The 17,132-nt window shown below is 39.0% G+C and overlaps 1 protein-coding gene across 1 annotated transcript; it reads left to right on the top strand.

Moving 5' to 3' along the window:
- Positions 1-5,004: 5,004 nt before the first annotated feature.
- On the top strand, positions 5,005-5,521 carry LOC149070678 (uncharacterized protein F54H12.2-like). Its single transcript, XM_089248903.1, has 2 exons — positions 5,005-5,227; positions 5,259-5,521. Exons 1-2 carry the CDS (start codon positions 5,005-5,007, stop codon positions 5,519-5,521), a joined length of 486 nt encoding a protein of 161 aa, XP_089105029.1.
- Positions 5,522-17,132: the final 11,611 nt, after the last annotated feature.

The raw sequence follows: 17,132 nt of genomic DNA, 5'->3' as shown, positions 1-17,132 counted from the left end.
TCAATATATGGTTGTCATATGTTTCAAAAATAAAGAGGAAAATATCTATGGTATTTATCAATCGTTTTATGAACAGATTTCGGGTGTCACATTCGTAGAAGGTTTACCTACAGATTACGAATCTTACATAGGTTCGCGAACGTTATTTGTTATCGATGATCTGATGTCGGAGCTAGGCAACGACAAGCGATTAACTAATTTGTTTATTCGCGGAAGCCACCACAGAAACCTTTCCGTGATATTCATCGTTCAAAATTTCTTTCATAAAGGCAGTCAGATGCGAGAAATATCTTTGAATACGCATTATCTGGTCTTTTCAAAAATCCGCGAGATAGAAGCCAAGTTCAACATTTAGCTAGGCAGATGTAGCCGGGTAGACAGGCATTTTTTCAAGAGGTTTTTAACGATGCCTGTAAACCCGCTTATGGATACCTATTGATAGACTTGAAACCGAACACGGAAGAACAATTACGCCTGAGAACCGGTTTTTTCCAGAATGATACATATTACGCTTACCAACCCAGATAAATTCATTTCGTGTCAAGCAGTCGAAGAGGTCACATCATGGAAGGGGGTCTTGTCATAGACTTTGAAGGTTTCCAATGTACTTCGAGAGGATTTATAGTTAAAGATCTGGCCTACTTTTCGTTAGATGGCAGTAGTTACGGGACTTGTACTTTTCAACCACCGAATGACTGGTTCGAACTGAGTGGTAAAGAAAGGGCGTCTGCTACATGGGTAATGTCTAACCTACACCACATTTCATGGGAGGCCGGCAATATGCCTTATGAAAAATGTTCAGAAATTTCTCATTGTTGTCGGATTCGTATTCTGAAATTTATTGCAAAGGACTTGAAAAATGCAAATTCATTGGGCAGATGACGGGGAAGATCTGCCACGATCTCGTTGGCTATCCTACATCCCCCTCTTTACCAAATCCCAAAGTCCGCTGTTTCAAACACGGCTTTAATTTTCCCCATTGCGCACTGATCAAGGCCGTCAAATACGGTATGTATATACGAGAAAGAGGTTTCGACTGTCAGTGACGATCAAGATGTCGAGGCATGCACAACGAAATTTAGAGACTCTTAAAGAGCTCACCTGTTGTAGAGGCAAGAAGCGTACTGATCTGATAAAGAAAAGTAGCAATAGTGTCATACGGGCTCTATGCGAAGTGTGTCTGTGTCTTAACGTGTTAAAAGGCAACGTTCCCGTCACGAAATCTCAGAAAGCGAAACTCAGTCGTCATAAGAGGAGTCTGAGAAATTTGTCCAAGAAGAATCTCCCACTATATAAAAAACGGCGTATTTTAGTCCAGAGAGGTAACGGTTTTCTCAGCCTACTTTTACCAGCCGCAATATCCGTTATCTCGTCCCTCATAAATGGAGCACGATAAAAAATACGTCATCGTTCCGGCAGATAGACATTTGAACGCTGTTGAACAACAGCTAAGCAAGTTAGATGGTGATATCAACATTGTCCTCAAGAGAAAACGTCTGACAGACGATGAAAAAGCGAAAAAGTATTTTCAGGTATTGCAAAGGTACCTAGCGCTCACAGAAAATGCGAATACTGAAATTTTAGGGGAAAAGAAAGAAGATGATATAAGACCCGATTTCGAGAACATGATCATACGAAAAGCCGCTCCGAGTCAGAAGAAAAGAGCTAGAGAACTGGTTGACACCATGACAGTGAACAACAGACAGCTGTTTTGGAATGAGGACGGCGAACTTGTTCAAGATGGCGTTGTGGTCCCGGGAACCAATATCGAGGAACTCATAAGACATAATCTGCGAAAGAAGAAATTTGGAAAAGTACCTAGAGGAAACGAAGCATTTAAAAATTCCGTTGAACAAATAATGTCACCTCAATGGTTATGCCTGTAACTTTTTTTTTTTTTTTAGAAGCAATAAAGAATGTGAAAATTTAAAAACCTGTGTTCTTTTTTCTAGTATATATTCTCACGCGATATAATTATACTCTCATTTGCTAATGAACAGAGCTAAGAAACAGATGTGTTTTAGCGATAACGTATCAATATTCGTAGTTGGAGGTGAGGATAGAAGAGGGTTTTGGGTCGAGGATGCGATAAGATTTAGGAAGAGAATATCCGATTTTGAAAAGTCCCTCCGAACCGGCCAGTTTTGGCGGAATCAACGCGATTCACAGGCGTCTTAGAGAAACCGGAAAAAACGTAACTTTGAAAGATGTCAAAGAATTATTGCAGGGTAACGAAGCATATACATTGCACAAACCATCCAGAAAGAATTTTAAGAGAAATCGGGTGATAGTGGGTGGTATAAACGAACAATTTCAAGCCGATTTGGTAGACATGCAGGCCCTGAAGAAGGAAAACAAAGGTATCAAATACGTACTCACTTGTATCGATGTTTTATCAAAGTTCGCTTGGGCCATACCGTTGAAAGATAAAACTGGAAAAGAAGTTACCGAAGCGTTCAGAAAAATTTTCAGAGACCGCGTATGCAAGTATTTGCAGACTGATAAAGGTACAGAGTTCAAAAATAAAACTCTACAAACTTATCTAAAACCGATGAATGTCATGCATTTTTCAACAGAAAGCGAGAAAAAAGCCTCTGTTGTCGAGAGTTTCAACAGAACTCTTAAACAGAAAATGTTCAAATATTTCACACATAAAAATACGCACAAATACATAGACGTGTTAAGCGAACTAATTCATAGTTACAACAACACATGGCACCGCAGTATAAAGACTAAACCCGTTTTTGTTACCGAAGAGAATCAATCGGTCGTTTGGAATGAACTGTATAAGGATATCTTGAAACCAGTGAAGACAAAGTTCAAGTTTGAGATTGGAGATACGGTCCGCATAAGTCGCGCAAAAATGGTTTTTGAGAAAGGATATGAACATAATTGGACTCGTGAAATTATCACTATTAAAGAGAGACTCGAGCGCTTTCCTCCTGTGTACAGGATAGCCGACTCTGGTGGCGAGATTGTCCATGGTACTTTTTACGAATCTGAATTGCAGAAAGTGAAGCGGAGCGAGTATTACCAAGTTGAAAAAATTCTAAAGAGACGCAAGGTAAAAGGTAGGATGGAGTATTACGTAAAATTTAAAGGGTACGACAGCAAGTTCAACGTATGGGTGAGTCATCTAAAGCGCATATAAGTGACAAAGTTCGCACAATTATCGGTCATTCAACAAGATGTCGTTCTGTTCTATGTAACACTTCCCAACGACAGTTCAGGGTCATACTATCCTGAAAAAACTATATCTCATTTTGTCACAAGATTGCCATTTCCAATAAGTTTGACTGGCGAATGGGAATGTGCGCTTTCGGAGATTGTTTATTCACACGTGGTACAACATAACCGAAAAAAATTATCTGTTCGGGTTCGATCTTGGTGATGATAAATTGCAGGGAAGAAACGTACCAGTCGGATATTACGAGACAGTTCCAGATCTCTTGAACGGCTTGAAAATACCAGCTTTAAGAAACAAAATATTGTTCAATTACAATGAAAACACCAGGAAAGTGAAAATAACACTAAAAGATGGGGCAAAACTTCTGTTAAAAACTGGCATTGCTGAGCTACTGGGATTCGAGCCAACGCTGATCGAAGAAACTACGAAAGTCCTTACGTTGCTGACACAAACGTGTTTTTTCCAGTTTTGTACATCTATTCCGATATTGTGCAGCCTCAGGTTGTGGGAGATGTGCAAGCTCCACTACTGAGAGTCGTTCGCGTGAAAGGAAAAGATAACGAGGTTATAAGCTCTCATTATGATAGACCTCACTATCTCCCTATAGCTCGAAAAGAATTCCAGACTATAGAGATAGAAATTCGAGATAGTTCGGGAAATCACATACCTTTCAGTAGAGGAAAGTCGATTCTGATTCTTCACTTCAGCGTGAGACAGCTCTTATAAAAACACTGGTTTTATCGATTCGTTGTCATTTACGAACTAGATACGAAAGATGAAGGTTCCATACCATTGTTGCACTAAACAGTTTGAGGACTACTATGTCCAACAAGCCGGACAAGGCCTGCCATATTATTCGGGTGTTGTAATGCAGAGAGGATACGGTCTAGGTAGTATATTCGGAAGTCTTTTTAGAGTAGCCATGCCTTTTCTTAAAAAGAGTGCTAAAACTGTTGGTAGACAGATTTTACGCTCTGGCGCTGATATAGTTGATGACGTAATGAAAGGTGAAAACGTTAAAAGACCAGCGAAAAGACGAATGGGTGAAGCTGGAAAGATATTGAGAGAAAAAGCAGTGGCCAAATCTCGGTCCATGTTTGGAGCGGGACATAAAAGGAAACGCAAGAAGGCGAAACGCATCATTTTAGCCAAACGACCCAGCGGGAACACACGCGATATTTTCGATCCGTGATGACTTTTCTCTTGAAGGACTTTCCTCAACTGGCAAAATCTAAACTCAATCTTTTCACTCTACCCGGAACACAAACTACCATAGAAAGCGGAAAATATGTCACCTATTACCCGCTTTCAAACGTCTCCGATGGAGGCCCTCTGGAATTTAACATTGGAGGAAATGATAATGAGTATCTGGATCTCTCTCAAACGTTAATTCACGTGAAAGCTAAGGTCGTGAAAGGTGATGGGACTTTTCCAGATGAAGAGAGTAAAGTCGCACCTGTGAACCTTTTCTTGCAATCCATGTTTTCCCAGGTTGATGTTTCTCTGAATGACCGTCTGATATCATCTTCCAGTAACACGTACCCCTACCGAGCTATGATAGAAAAACTCTTGAACCAGGGTAACGAAAGCAAAACCAGCCAACTGACAACTGAACTCTTTTATAAAGACACTGCCGGAAAAATGAGTGATGTGGACCCGACGTCAAAGGATCCCAATGAGGGCTTAATACAGCGAGCGGCGTTCATCGAAGAAAGTAAGACCGTAGACATGATTGGTTCGATTCACGGGGATATACTTCAGCCAAGTATCCGATAGACAGAGTAGTGTGTAAAGTTTACTCGCTACATCAGGGAAGCATGTCGTGGGTTCAAGACAGTGTCGTCGTTGGACAACTACCCAAAAGAGTGGTAGTCGGAATAGTAGACAACGACGCTTTTTCGGGATCGTATAGCAAGTCGCCGTTCGAGTTTAAACATTACGACCTTAACTTCATAGCCGCGTATACTGACGGACAGCCAGTTCCTTTCAAGCCTTTAGAGCCTCAATATGATCAAGGATTATATGTTAGAGCGTATCATGGTTTGTTTTTGTTTGTTTGTTTGTTTTATAGGGACTGAAAAAGCCTGTCAAGACAGGGGTATAGATATCTCTAGAAGCGAGTTCCCATTGGGATACGCTATCTACGCCTTTGATCTGAGCGCCGATCTCTGCCAAGGCGATCATTTCAATCTGATTAGACACGGCAACCTACGACTGGAAACAAAGTTTAAAGCTCCGCTCGTCCAACCAGTTTCCGTCATTGTCTACTTGGAGTTCGACGATGTCATAGAAATAAATCAGGCACGAAACATCCTCTACGATTTCAGCAGTTAAATATGTACTCATCTCAAATAAAAGCAATTTTAGAACGCGAAACACCATATTTCATCGATGTGTTTCCATGTGACATGCTACCTGTGCATATTCAAACCTATCCGGCGTCTTTAGTTGTGAACGCGGATAAGCACACAGAACCTGGTTCTCACTGGATGGCAATCAACATTCCGGACAAGAACACCTTGGAATTTTTCGATTCATAGGGACAGAAGCCAGAGACTTACGGAAAAGAAATTGCATCATTTACAAGAAGATATAAAAACATTTTATGGAACTCGACTCTTCTACAATCACCTACCTCCAATGTATGTGGACAATACGCTGTGTTCTTTGTTATACAGAGAAGTAGAAATGTAGCTTTAGAAAGTATTGTTAAGAAACTAAACAGAAAAGGAAATGATTTTGCTGTTTATCAATATGTAAAGAAAAATTTTGCTGTACGATTATTATTCAAGAAATAAAGTATTTAGTTTAAAAAAAAAATTGTCTAGCGTTGATTATTTAAAAACAGTACACAAATGAAACACAAGCAATTGAAAATAAGAAAACATTTATTAAATGAGATAAATAATGATTATACAACGAATAAAGATCGATACAAGGCTAATAAGGGTTATACATGAGGGAATAGGGTGTTTGCATAAATCGTCGTTCAGCCTCCTTAATCAAATCTGAAATACGAATCGATTTGAAAAAATCTAGATCTATGTAGTCTGCGACACGTATGTCACCAGAAAATTCAATAATTTCATTTTGATCATTGTTTGATATGATAGTGTCCTTGAGTTTGGAAGCGAAATCGTCCAAGTTCATGTATATAAGTGCACGGTAAAAGTCTTTCGTTGAAGCACCGAGGGTGAATTCAAAATCATTCCAATCAACGTTTCCGAATAAAATACGAAAAACAAAATCACAGAACACATCTTTCACAAATTGGTGGAGAATAGAAATCTGGTCTTCTCCAAGTTTTAAACTTTGATGAGGGGGGTCATATACCGATAATAAATCGGCGGCATTATGCACTAGCAGGGTTATACTAGAAAGTACGTTATTTTCAGTAAAAATTAAATTGTTCCACTGATCTTCAGACAACACAAAACATGTGGAGACACCCTTGACTTTCTCTATGAAAACAGTGTTACCGCGAACGCGCACTTTTACGTGATCGTTAATTGAATTTTCGTACTCACCCTTGTCGTATGCTAGAGACCGGCGGATCACGTCATCACTGTCACATAATTCCATAAAGTCATCTTTCGTGAGAGTGATACCATCTTTCGTAGGGTAATATTTTTGTCCATATAGAGCGTATCTTCTGGCAATATACATCACTTCTAAAATTGCACACCTTTACGTACACCGCATTACCCACTTCATAATGATGCTGAGGCACATCGGATGGTGAAAAAGCACCGTCATCCTATAATAATATTTAAAAAAGGGGATATGAGTAAATCTCATCAAATGAAAAGCTCAGAAATAAAACATCATTATGAAATTGAAAAGTTTGAAAATTCGCTTACCTTCACATTTGTCTTTAACTTTTTCATCGGTGGTGGTGAAACATCAGGACCGTTGCACATCTTACGGAACGTCAGGCTGACTCTTGCTTCCTTTACCTCAGGGGCGGCAGGAATCCCGTGTGTTCAGAATCGATTCGTTGGCGCTTTCATTGTCAGTAGGGAGTTGTCCTGAAGAGTGTATGCAACGGGGTCAAAACCTTTACGGGTGAACATCATCTTTCTTTCAGCGCCAAGTGATACCGTTGCTATCGGATAATCAGCCTCCGGGTCAGATTCATCGTCTCGATGATTCCCGATTCGACGAGTCCCGTCAGCATAGCGGTTGATGAGGACGAAATTGAATTGGCATCCCGTAGCTGCTTGTATAACGTCTCTCACCTCTTGGAGAACTGGCAACCAAGGCTTGGCTGTCAATCTGAGACCACTAAAAGAATACGTAAGTCCGCTATCGCCATAAGCGGCATGCTGTCATGGTATTGGGTGCTCTTTTCCACAGACGACGACTTTAGAAAGTTCTGGTGGCAAATACTCGACTTCTTTTTCTAATGTATCTGTGATGTTGGATTTTATATCACAAAAAAAATTACACAGCACCAATATGTTATATGTTCTCTTACTTGAGTTACTCTCTGAAAATTTTAACTTGCAGAATCACAGCACCAATATATTATATCATGTTAGTTCCCAAAGAGACACTATTTCACCAAAACAATATTATTTATGAGAACTATGACCATTTTGCTCCTTATATGAGTATCTTTCAACACCTAGGCCAGTGATTCGAACAGGACATACAGAGCGTGGTTACCTTGCCCACAAAATAACCCTTATCTACGGGGAGTGCAAGAGTTTCATCTTAATTAAGATTTACCACATGAAAAACAAGTTAAAAGAACCAAACTAATACAAGTCACACCTACACATTTATAATAGTTAAGATAATTAACTTTTAATTAATTTTCTTCCCAAAAGAGATGTTTTAACAATACAGCAGCATCATTTAAAATACTTCAAAAACTGACATTGAGCAAATTCAAAACAGTCTCTCCGTGCAGAAAAAACTGCTTTTCCAACATCAACATTTAACAAACCTTTACATTAAACAGCGAAACAAACATATCAAAATCAACCCGAAATTGTGCATTGTCATAGAGATCATTAGAATTAAGACACCTTAAAGAACTTCTATACTTAACCGAAAATTTCAACGGGGGGGGGGGGGAAAGTTGGATCTAACCTCAATGAATCATGATATTAACAAAAAAAATACAAATTCCCAGATCACCGCCACGAAAAAAAAGAAATGGTGAATGAGAGAGAAAACCAAGAAATAACTTCACATACTTAAAAATTCCGAGTGACTCAACGTTCTGTCACACAGGGGGTCAGTGTTCCGCATCCTCTAAAGGTAACTGCCACAGTTCTTGGATCTCGAGTCAAGTTCGAGGGACATCGAGAAACAGGCGGCCTATCCAAGATAGGACAAAACTCTCCGGATCCTTCTCAGCTGGCATAGAACGCTCTCAGGCTCTGCTCTGGACATGGTGACAGGCTTCAGGATCGCCTCGGCAACAAAATGGGAGAACTACTGCGGTAGCGAACAGCAACATCTCGCGAGAACGATTTCACATTACTATCATCGAAGGGACCGCGTTTTTTCGACGAGTGGAAACGGAAGACTGAACCCACCCACCGACGTTTCGAGGGTATAAGTAAATTGAAAAGTGGGCGTGGCTTCGAAATGCGCACACATTGATTCGTGGCGTAAATTTTTACGACATCACTTCTGACCAATTAAGGTGAAAGGGCAAGTCTAAAATCTGGATAAAATAACGTCCTGAACGAAACTTTCTTCCTACGGGGAGACTCTTCTGATCCCAAGGACAATGCACTAAATTTTATACAAAAAGGAAAACGCTTAATTACGCACACATATCATTAAAAAAGTACAAATCAAATTTTACCATTAGATGGGAAATTAATTCCGCGTTCCAATGATAGGTCACATGACATACTTTGACGCATAATTAATGATACAGGAAGAATTTCGTCATATGACAAAGAAAATAAAAAAAATTAATTAACACATGATTTTAAATTCAAGATCACACATTTTCGATGACACATTTCACTTTCTTGAATTATCTAAACATTTTCCAATCAGAATTATTATCCAAATTCAACGTTAACAAATATCAACGGCACGTGTGTAAGTTTCCTTTAAAAAAAAATGAAATTATTAATGAATTATTTAATTAATGACTCCACAAAATAGTTCAGCATGAATGTCTCATCCTCCAGAAAAATTCTGATGACATGGCAAACAGTTTCAAACACGAAAAGCGGTAATTTTGTGTGTTTCCATCCGCAAAAATAAAAAAAAAAATTCTCTCCACGTCACCTTCGAGATCGGAAACGAAAGTTCGAAAAATGCCCATCTCCTGCCTTACTATCCTGGAACAAATTTAAATTTTTACAAACTCTTAATTTCTTCAACGAAGATGCCATACAAAACATCATACGCCCGACCCATCCATTAGGATATACGGTCACTGTAGATCAGACAACGAAGATGCCTCAAAATCGGCTCACACTTGACACCAAGGAGCAAAAATTCCTAAGGATTAATTTAGAATAATCGGTCAAAGTCTACGATATCGGGATCGTATCGAAAATCAAAAATTTTGAAAACACATACTGTATGTACCAAAAATAGGTGTGTAACCTACTCGTTTTCCCAACTGAAAAAGGACAAACTAATTTTCTTACAACACATGACACATATATACTATTTGACACAAAAATATCACACATAAATATGATATGAATAACTCTCGATTACAAAAACTCTATGTCATATGTCAAAAGAGGGGGAAAAGTGTGCTATGACTTTTCCACCTTGACATATCTAAGACTTTTTTCGGAGATTTCAGAATTTGAGCCTTGTAGTCCACGTTCAGATCCATCTTATCAGCTACAGAACACGAGCAGAAATGATGAGAAGCACAGACTACGAACAAGGTTTCAAAGAAACGGGGTCGCATTGAGTAAAATCAAGGAACCCTCGCAATTGGACGAGTAAGGCCCCGCCCCATTTAGTTTTACTTTGGATTTGAACTCCAATGAGCGTATGGTAATTATCGGAAAGAACCCCGTGAGAACGGAAATTAGTTGATAACCGCAGAAAACATCCCATGGTCAAGATAACGTCGGAAAGTTTAACGGATCGGCATCCGGGACGTGACATAAAAAGTAACGCCATTTTGAATATAAACACGGTCGACAGGAAGTCTGGTTCGAGAGATGTGAAATCCGGAAAATATATCGGACATTTTCCCAAGCGACAGGAAGTCTGGCTCGAAAGGTGTGAAATCCGGCTAAAAAAAGAAGTCGGTCAAAAACGCGCGGAAAAAAAAAAAAAAAACACCACACCAGCGAGAACATTTCCGGTGGCGCCATCTAGTGGCGGAAATTGGCGTTATCGCGGTCAAGCGCCGCGTACACTACTCTGAGATAACAAAACCACCACGTGCAAATGTAGAAATAATGCATAACATTGTGCATCATATCGAAACAATCGGTCAACCGGTGTTTGCAAAACCACGGCGACTTGCACCAGATCGTTTACGTGCCGCAAAAGATGAATTCCAGCAAATGTTTAATTTAGGCCATATGCGCCCTTCAAAAAGTCCTTATGCTTCTCCACTATATCTTGTACCAAAAAAATATTGCACAGACTGGAGACCAGTCGGTGATTATCGTGCACTAAATGCGCAAACAGTGAAAGACAGGTATAGTGTGCCTAATATTATGGATTTCACTGCAGAACTACATGGAAAAAAATATTTTCGCATGTTGACTTGATTAAAGCATATCATCAAATACTCATTCATTCTGATGATATTCATAAAAACTGCCATAGCTACTCCTTCTGGCCTGTATGAAAGTACAAGAATGCAATTTGGGCTATGCAATGCAGCCGCAACATTTCGACGATTCATTGATGAAGTATTCGCGGTTTGCCTTTTGCCTATGCATTTCTGGATGATATTCTGATTGCTTCAGAATCAGAGAAAGAACATCTCAAACACCTGCGCGAACTTTTCGATAGGCTAAATCATTATGGTTTAAGTCTTAAACCATCGAAATGCATGTTTGGTGTTTCTAACATTAATTTCTTAGGCTTTAACGTTTCAGAGAAGGGAATTAAACCACTTTCAGATCGCGTTAAAGTTATACAAGATTTTCTTCGTCCAGAAACTGTAACACAATTACGCAGATTTTTAGGCCTATTTAATTTCTATAGGAGATTCGTGTCTAAAGCAGCGGAAATATTATCTCCATTATGACATGAATGTCGCTCTCCACTTGTTAATACAAGATTTACAGAAGACTGGATGTTGTGAAGATATTTGTTATTTGAGATGTTAATTTTTTAAGGAAGGAAAAAACTCATCTCTGCCTCTACCGGGAGTCGAACCCGGGTCCCTCGATTGCCGGACTTCCTTAAGAAATTAACATCTCAAATAACAAATATCTTCACAACATCCAGTCTTCTGTAAATCTTGTATTAACAAGTGGAGAGCGACATTCATGTCATATATATAGCCCTCTGGTGGCTCGTCGTCCATGAGCTATTAGCTGATCGGTTTCACCGTCCATTGCACGGTTCCGTTCGGCATATATACGCTCTAGCGAAGGAAAATCTCTATCTCCTCTGTAGCTTAGTGGTCAGAGCACTCGTCCGGCAATCGAGGGACCCGGGTTCGACTCCCGGTAGAGGCAGAGATGAGTTTTTTCCTTCCTTAAAAAAATTAACATCTCAAATAACAAATATCTTCACAACATCCAGTCTTCTGTAAATCTTGTATTATCTCCATTAGTTAAATCTCTTCAAGGTCGACAAAATAAAAAGAAATCAAAACTAACAAAATCATGCAATCAAGCCGATAAACTACAGTGGAACCCTGAGGCTGAAACTGCTTTTCACGATGCAAAACAAGCATTGGCTCAAGCCACTTTGCTACAGCATCCAAAGCCAGGTGCACAACTTTGTATCACAGTTGACGCTTCTGATAACGCTGTTGGTGGCACAGTAATGCAATGTATTGACCTTGCTTGGGTACCAATAGCATTTCTTTCTCAAAAATTATGAGACACCTAAAAGAAATGGATAACCTATGATAGAGAATTTTATTTGCAATCTATACCACCATAAGAAAATTTCGTTACATGCTAGAAGGCAGAAATTCTTCAATTTTTACAGATCAAAAGCCATTAATTTTTGCGTTCAAACAAAAACCAGAAAAATGCTCTCCAAGACAATTTCGCCAACTTGATCTTTATATCTCAGTTTTCAACTGATATAAGATATAAAAAGGGAACCGACAATGTCGTAGCGGATGCATTAAGTCGCATTGAGGTAGATTCAGTTTCATGAACACCAGATTTAGATTTCAGAGAATTTGCTAAAATTCAATCAACTGATCCTGAAATCCAAAATTACCTAAAAGGAAACACTTCTCTGAAACTAAAACTGATACCATTTCCTCTAGCTGATACAAATATTTATTGCGACATGTCAACAGGTATAGCTAGACCATTCCTGCCTGAATCTCGAGCGAAACAATTTTTAGGCATTTTCATAACCTTTCCCATCCAGGAGCTTCAGCCACAAGTAAACTGATATCTGTCCGATATATATGGCCCCATATGCAGAAATCTATTAAGCTATTAGTGCAACAGTGTACACAATGCCAAAGGTCCGAAATTCAACGCCACACAAGAGCACAAGTAGGAACTTTTGCAACTCTAGATACACGTTTCTCACACCTGCATATCGATATCATAGGACACCTTCCTATGTCACAAGGAATGCAATATTGTCTCACCATCTTCGACAGATACAGTCGATGGCCTGAAGTTGTCCCAATTCCCATCAACGCCGAAATAGTGTGCAAAGCACTATTTACGGGATGGATTAGCAGATTTGGTTGTCCTTCTACTATTACTACGGACCAAGGAAGGCAATTTGAGTCAAATCTATTCAAGGAACTCAATCATTTTCTTGGCACAAATCGAATTCGCTCTACAGCTTTTCACCCAAGATCCAATGGCCTGATTAAGAGATTCCACCGTCATTTAAAATCGGCAATCAAAGCTCACGAGAATCAAAAGTGCATGTGTGGTGTAGGAGTAGTAGGTAGGGCCTCCAAAAAATGGCTCGGGGATCCATGATGTTCTTAAGTCAGCCATCTCCTTGGGCAATTTGCCTGTTGTGGCGTTGTATTTGTATTTGCAGTAATCAATGGCAACTATTATATAATCAATCTATGTATCAATTTTTTATTATGCATACAACAAAATTTTTTGTTCTATCCTTATTTTTTTTTATATATGTAATTCTTAGTATATGTATATTTTTTTTTTAGCTTCACATAATGCAAATCATCTTTAGTAATCAATTCAAAGAAAAAATACTGTATTTCATGTTACTCTCATATGCATATATATTTCGCAGTAATTTCATGTATCGTTCGCCCTACTCACTGGGGGGATACTCTGTAGCGATACTATTGTATAGCAACCAATAATCCAGCAGATGGCGTTAGTCATCCATGATTGCCGCTGTGAATGCTGCGAGTGTATACTTATATATGTATATGCGTAATACCAACAGAGAGAGTCGAGACTTCTGAATGTCCAGATGTGTTCATAGTCGACTGCGATGTAAATAGTTAAGTTTAACCAATAGTAATTTCAAAATAGTGATAAATTTATATAAATAAAGTGTTTTAAATCAACATGTACAATATAGTGAATCCTTACACTATAAGCTTTTTATCTACTGCTCTCTTCCCTGTCCCAACTTTCTTCATCACATTATGAATTAGCTTTCTACCGTGTCCATTCATATATAACTTTTTCTTTCTCTCTTTGCATTTCCTTTCAGGTGTTGTAAAACATGTAATTTAATTGTAAACTCTAATTTGTATAGTTTTATCGTAATTGATTGGGGACAAATAAATTATGTTGTTACCTTTGTTTATACCTCCTTCACTTAATATGATGATTTTTTTTGAATGATTTTTAAGCACAATCAGCCCTAGATTTCACATACCCACTCACTGAGGCAAGTGGTACGTCTTCGCCATCTACAAATAAAATTAAACCTTGGAAAATAAACACCGAAGAAAATCATTTTAAAACATTAATCCTATGGAAACATGATTAAAAAAACTTGCTGTCATATTTTCAAGACATTTCATTCACTTCTCCAAGGTAGTTGCTATGTTGAATTTGAGCTAATGAAAATAGTGGTTTCACTTACCTTAGTGTACCTTAAATGTTAAAGACTAAAAAAAATTTAAACGGAATCTCAAATTATGAAAGTTCATGAAAGTTAATTCAAGTTGGGAAAACATTCAGAGCGACAATTTGTGAGCTATACCTCTCAGGTCAGGTAGTTCATCAGAGGTCGATTACCATAATCATTCACCACGGTTAAGATTCTTTTTTCTCTTTCGATATCAATTTTTCTTTGCTTGACCGGTTGCTCTCCCCGAAGAATTCGTTCAACCTGAGATCCCACCTGCTCCTGTTCTTTCTGGAGCTCCTCTATCATAGTGTAAACTCCAACATGAGAACGCCCCACTAATGCTTCCCATCGTCTGTGCCAGCCCTCTACTGTTTCTGCGTGCTTGGAGTTCCCAATTCTATTGAATCGAAGACGCACCAGAATGCTGGTGGGAATAATGGTGGTGCTCGAACAGCAGTGCCGTCGCTCATGCAACGTCGTAGTCTTCCTTTCACATAATTTGTTTCAAACCATTGAATCAAATCCTGGGCTATCTGTGGCATACGTTGAGCTAAAAAGTCAAATGCTGCAGGAATGAATGCTAGAGCAAATAAATGACGCAGCATCAGGCTAAAATTTTCGTCATAGCTTGTGTAGTCGGCCGTAGCTAGTCGCCAATCCATATGCTTGGATTTTTCTCCAGCCACATTGGCAAAGGTGGAAAAAACAAGCTTTGCTTACCACTTCTGGAAACTCGGATTTCGTTGCATTTACAGCTGCTTTCTCTAGGTCAGTGAGGATTCTCGGTGGTCGAAGTTGTAGGTCGTTCTTTTTAGCAAAATCAATTAGGTCTTGAAATAACCTCTTATAGATTTCTTCGCTTTTACTGGACGTTAAATCGTACACCAGAGGAAGAATTCTGCAATTCTCAGACCCAACTGGTGCATGGATTGTGTAAAGCTGATAAAAAATTGCTGGAACAGTTTTAAATATCCCATCCATGTGGATGGGATACTGAGACATTTACAGTAGGGGCCTGTGACAAACGTTCAATGTTTGCTACTGTCGTGAAAAGAAGAATCCTTTCTTCTCCAATTGCAGAATCTCTTACTAGAAACAATTCACCCTGCAAAGTTTTCCGCAAATTAGGTGGAACATTGATTTCTTCCAATGATTGGGGTTCTGGACATGTTTCTTTCCTCCTCATTCGTTTGATTTTCTGTCTCAGAGCGTCTTTCGAGGGAAGGTACGGACGAATGTCTTGATCAGTGTTCTCGACTCCATCTTGGATGATTTGGTACGGTGGATTTTTCGAGCATCGTGCCTCTTCTTTTAAGCGGTCCACAGTTCTAGCGCTAGCGACAGTAGAGCTACTAGCCTGTGGACTATGGTTATGGTCCGTGAATTTACGTATATGATGTTTTCCGTCCAAAAGTATAGTTGTCAATCGACCTTTTTTTTAATCTTTCTTTGTCAATCAACCGTTGCACTTTTCTGACTTTCTTTTTTCACAGCATCAATAGTATAAATAATCGCGGCTCTTGTCTTTCACCATTAACACGCGCATTAATTTTGACACTCCGTTTTTGAGAAAGGACGATTTCACAAATTTCGGCCATTTCGAAAAAATAAACTGAGGAATAAAAACGAACCGACAAATTTTTTGAAGCTAAGACAAACTGAGAGGTTACTTTAAATGCGTGGCTTCTGAGATAGCTATTCGGAATGCTCACCCAATCAGAATTATTTCACTGGAAAGCATGTCCGGTTTTTCTCTGGCCCACCCGGGTGTAATATAGGACCATCAGTTAAAAAAATATGTTTATGATACATAGAAACAGATGAAAAAGAAATATTTTATGAATATGTACACCTGGCACCGCATTTGTTTGGCTTTTGTTAGCATCCGATTGAAGTAGCCTCGAATGCTGCCGTTTGATCATTCACATCCCATATCTAATGCGTTTGTCGAAGGATCGGCGACATCAAGAGGAGCTGTTTTCGAGTGTACGTGTGACATTCTTGGGCACTTGACATTCGTGCATGTGCTTTTTCAAGTGATATATAATAGATCAGCCTGCATGAGTACCAACTTTGCTCTAGTCTTGACTCTAGGCAAGCGTTCTCGTACTTTCTACACTCGTTCCTTTGTCCACCACCACCAAACCAGAACATAGGTCCCACTCTGTCCCAAGATAGAGATATAAGCGGTTAACGAAGCTACGCTGGAGAAAAAGAGAAAAAGAAGGAGGGGGGGGGGAATCTAAAAATAATAATAATGATAAAAAAAAAGAATAAAAAAACATAACAAAAAATAAAATTAAAAAAAACTAAACTGCAGCAATTCTTGCAGACAAACACGCAAAGACACCTGCCACACCAGCGAGGAACCAAGTCAAAAAACACACACACACACACAGCAACGGGAATGCAGCATTATAAGGACCCACACGGATCAACACAGAATTAAACATACATAGCAGAAATCAGTGGAAATCACGATGAACATCACTGTCCAATAGAGAAAAGATAATTCAATGGATATACAACATTATAAGTATCCGCATGGATCGCAACAAAATTAAACATATATATATATTACAGAAATCAGTGGAAATCAAGATGAACATCACTGTTCAATAGAAAAGGCATTGCAATGGATGTACATTATAAGGGTCCATATGGTTCATAGTCAGAATCGGTGCACGAGTCACTGTCGTTATGCATTTCTTGTTGGGCTCTTGGCACTATTATTTTGTTCTGATTGTCATTGATGAATTTCATCAGG

Source organism: Pholcus phalangioides, unplaced genomic scaffold, assembly GCF_987345545.1.
Source record: "Pholcus phalangioides strain wild (caught in Gottingen) unplaced genomic scaffold, Ppha-v1.0 ptg000021l_1, whole genome shotgun sequence".
NCBI classification, from domain to species: domain Eukaryota; kingdom Metazoa; phylum Arthropoda; class Arachnida; order Araneae; family Pholcidae; genus Pholcus; species Pholcus phalangioides.
Note: the sequence above shows the minus strand (reverse complement) of the source record. Positions and strands in the feature narration are given on the sequence as shown.

Bases quoted from the DNA above. Each gene is read 5' to 3' on its own strand.
- LOC149070678 (XM_089248903.1), top strand. From the start codon at position 5,005: ATGTCGTGGGTTCAAGACAGTGTCGTCGTTGGACAACTACCCAAAAGA. The intron at 5,228-5,258 runs GTTTGTTTTTGT...TTTGTTTTATAG, and splicing joins ATATGTTAGAGCGTATCATG to GGACTGAAAAAGCCTGTCAA.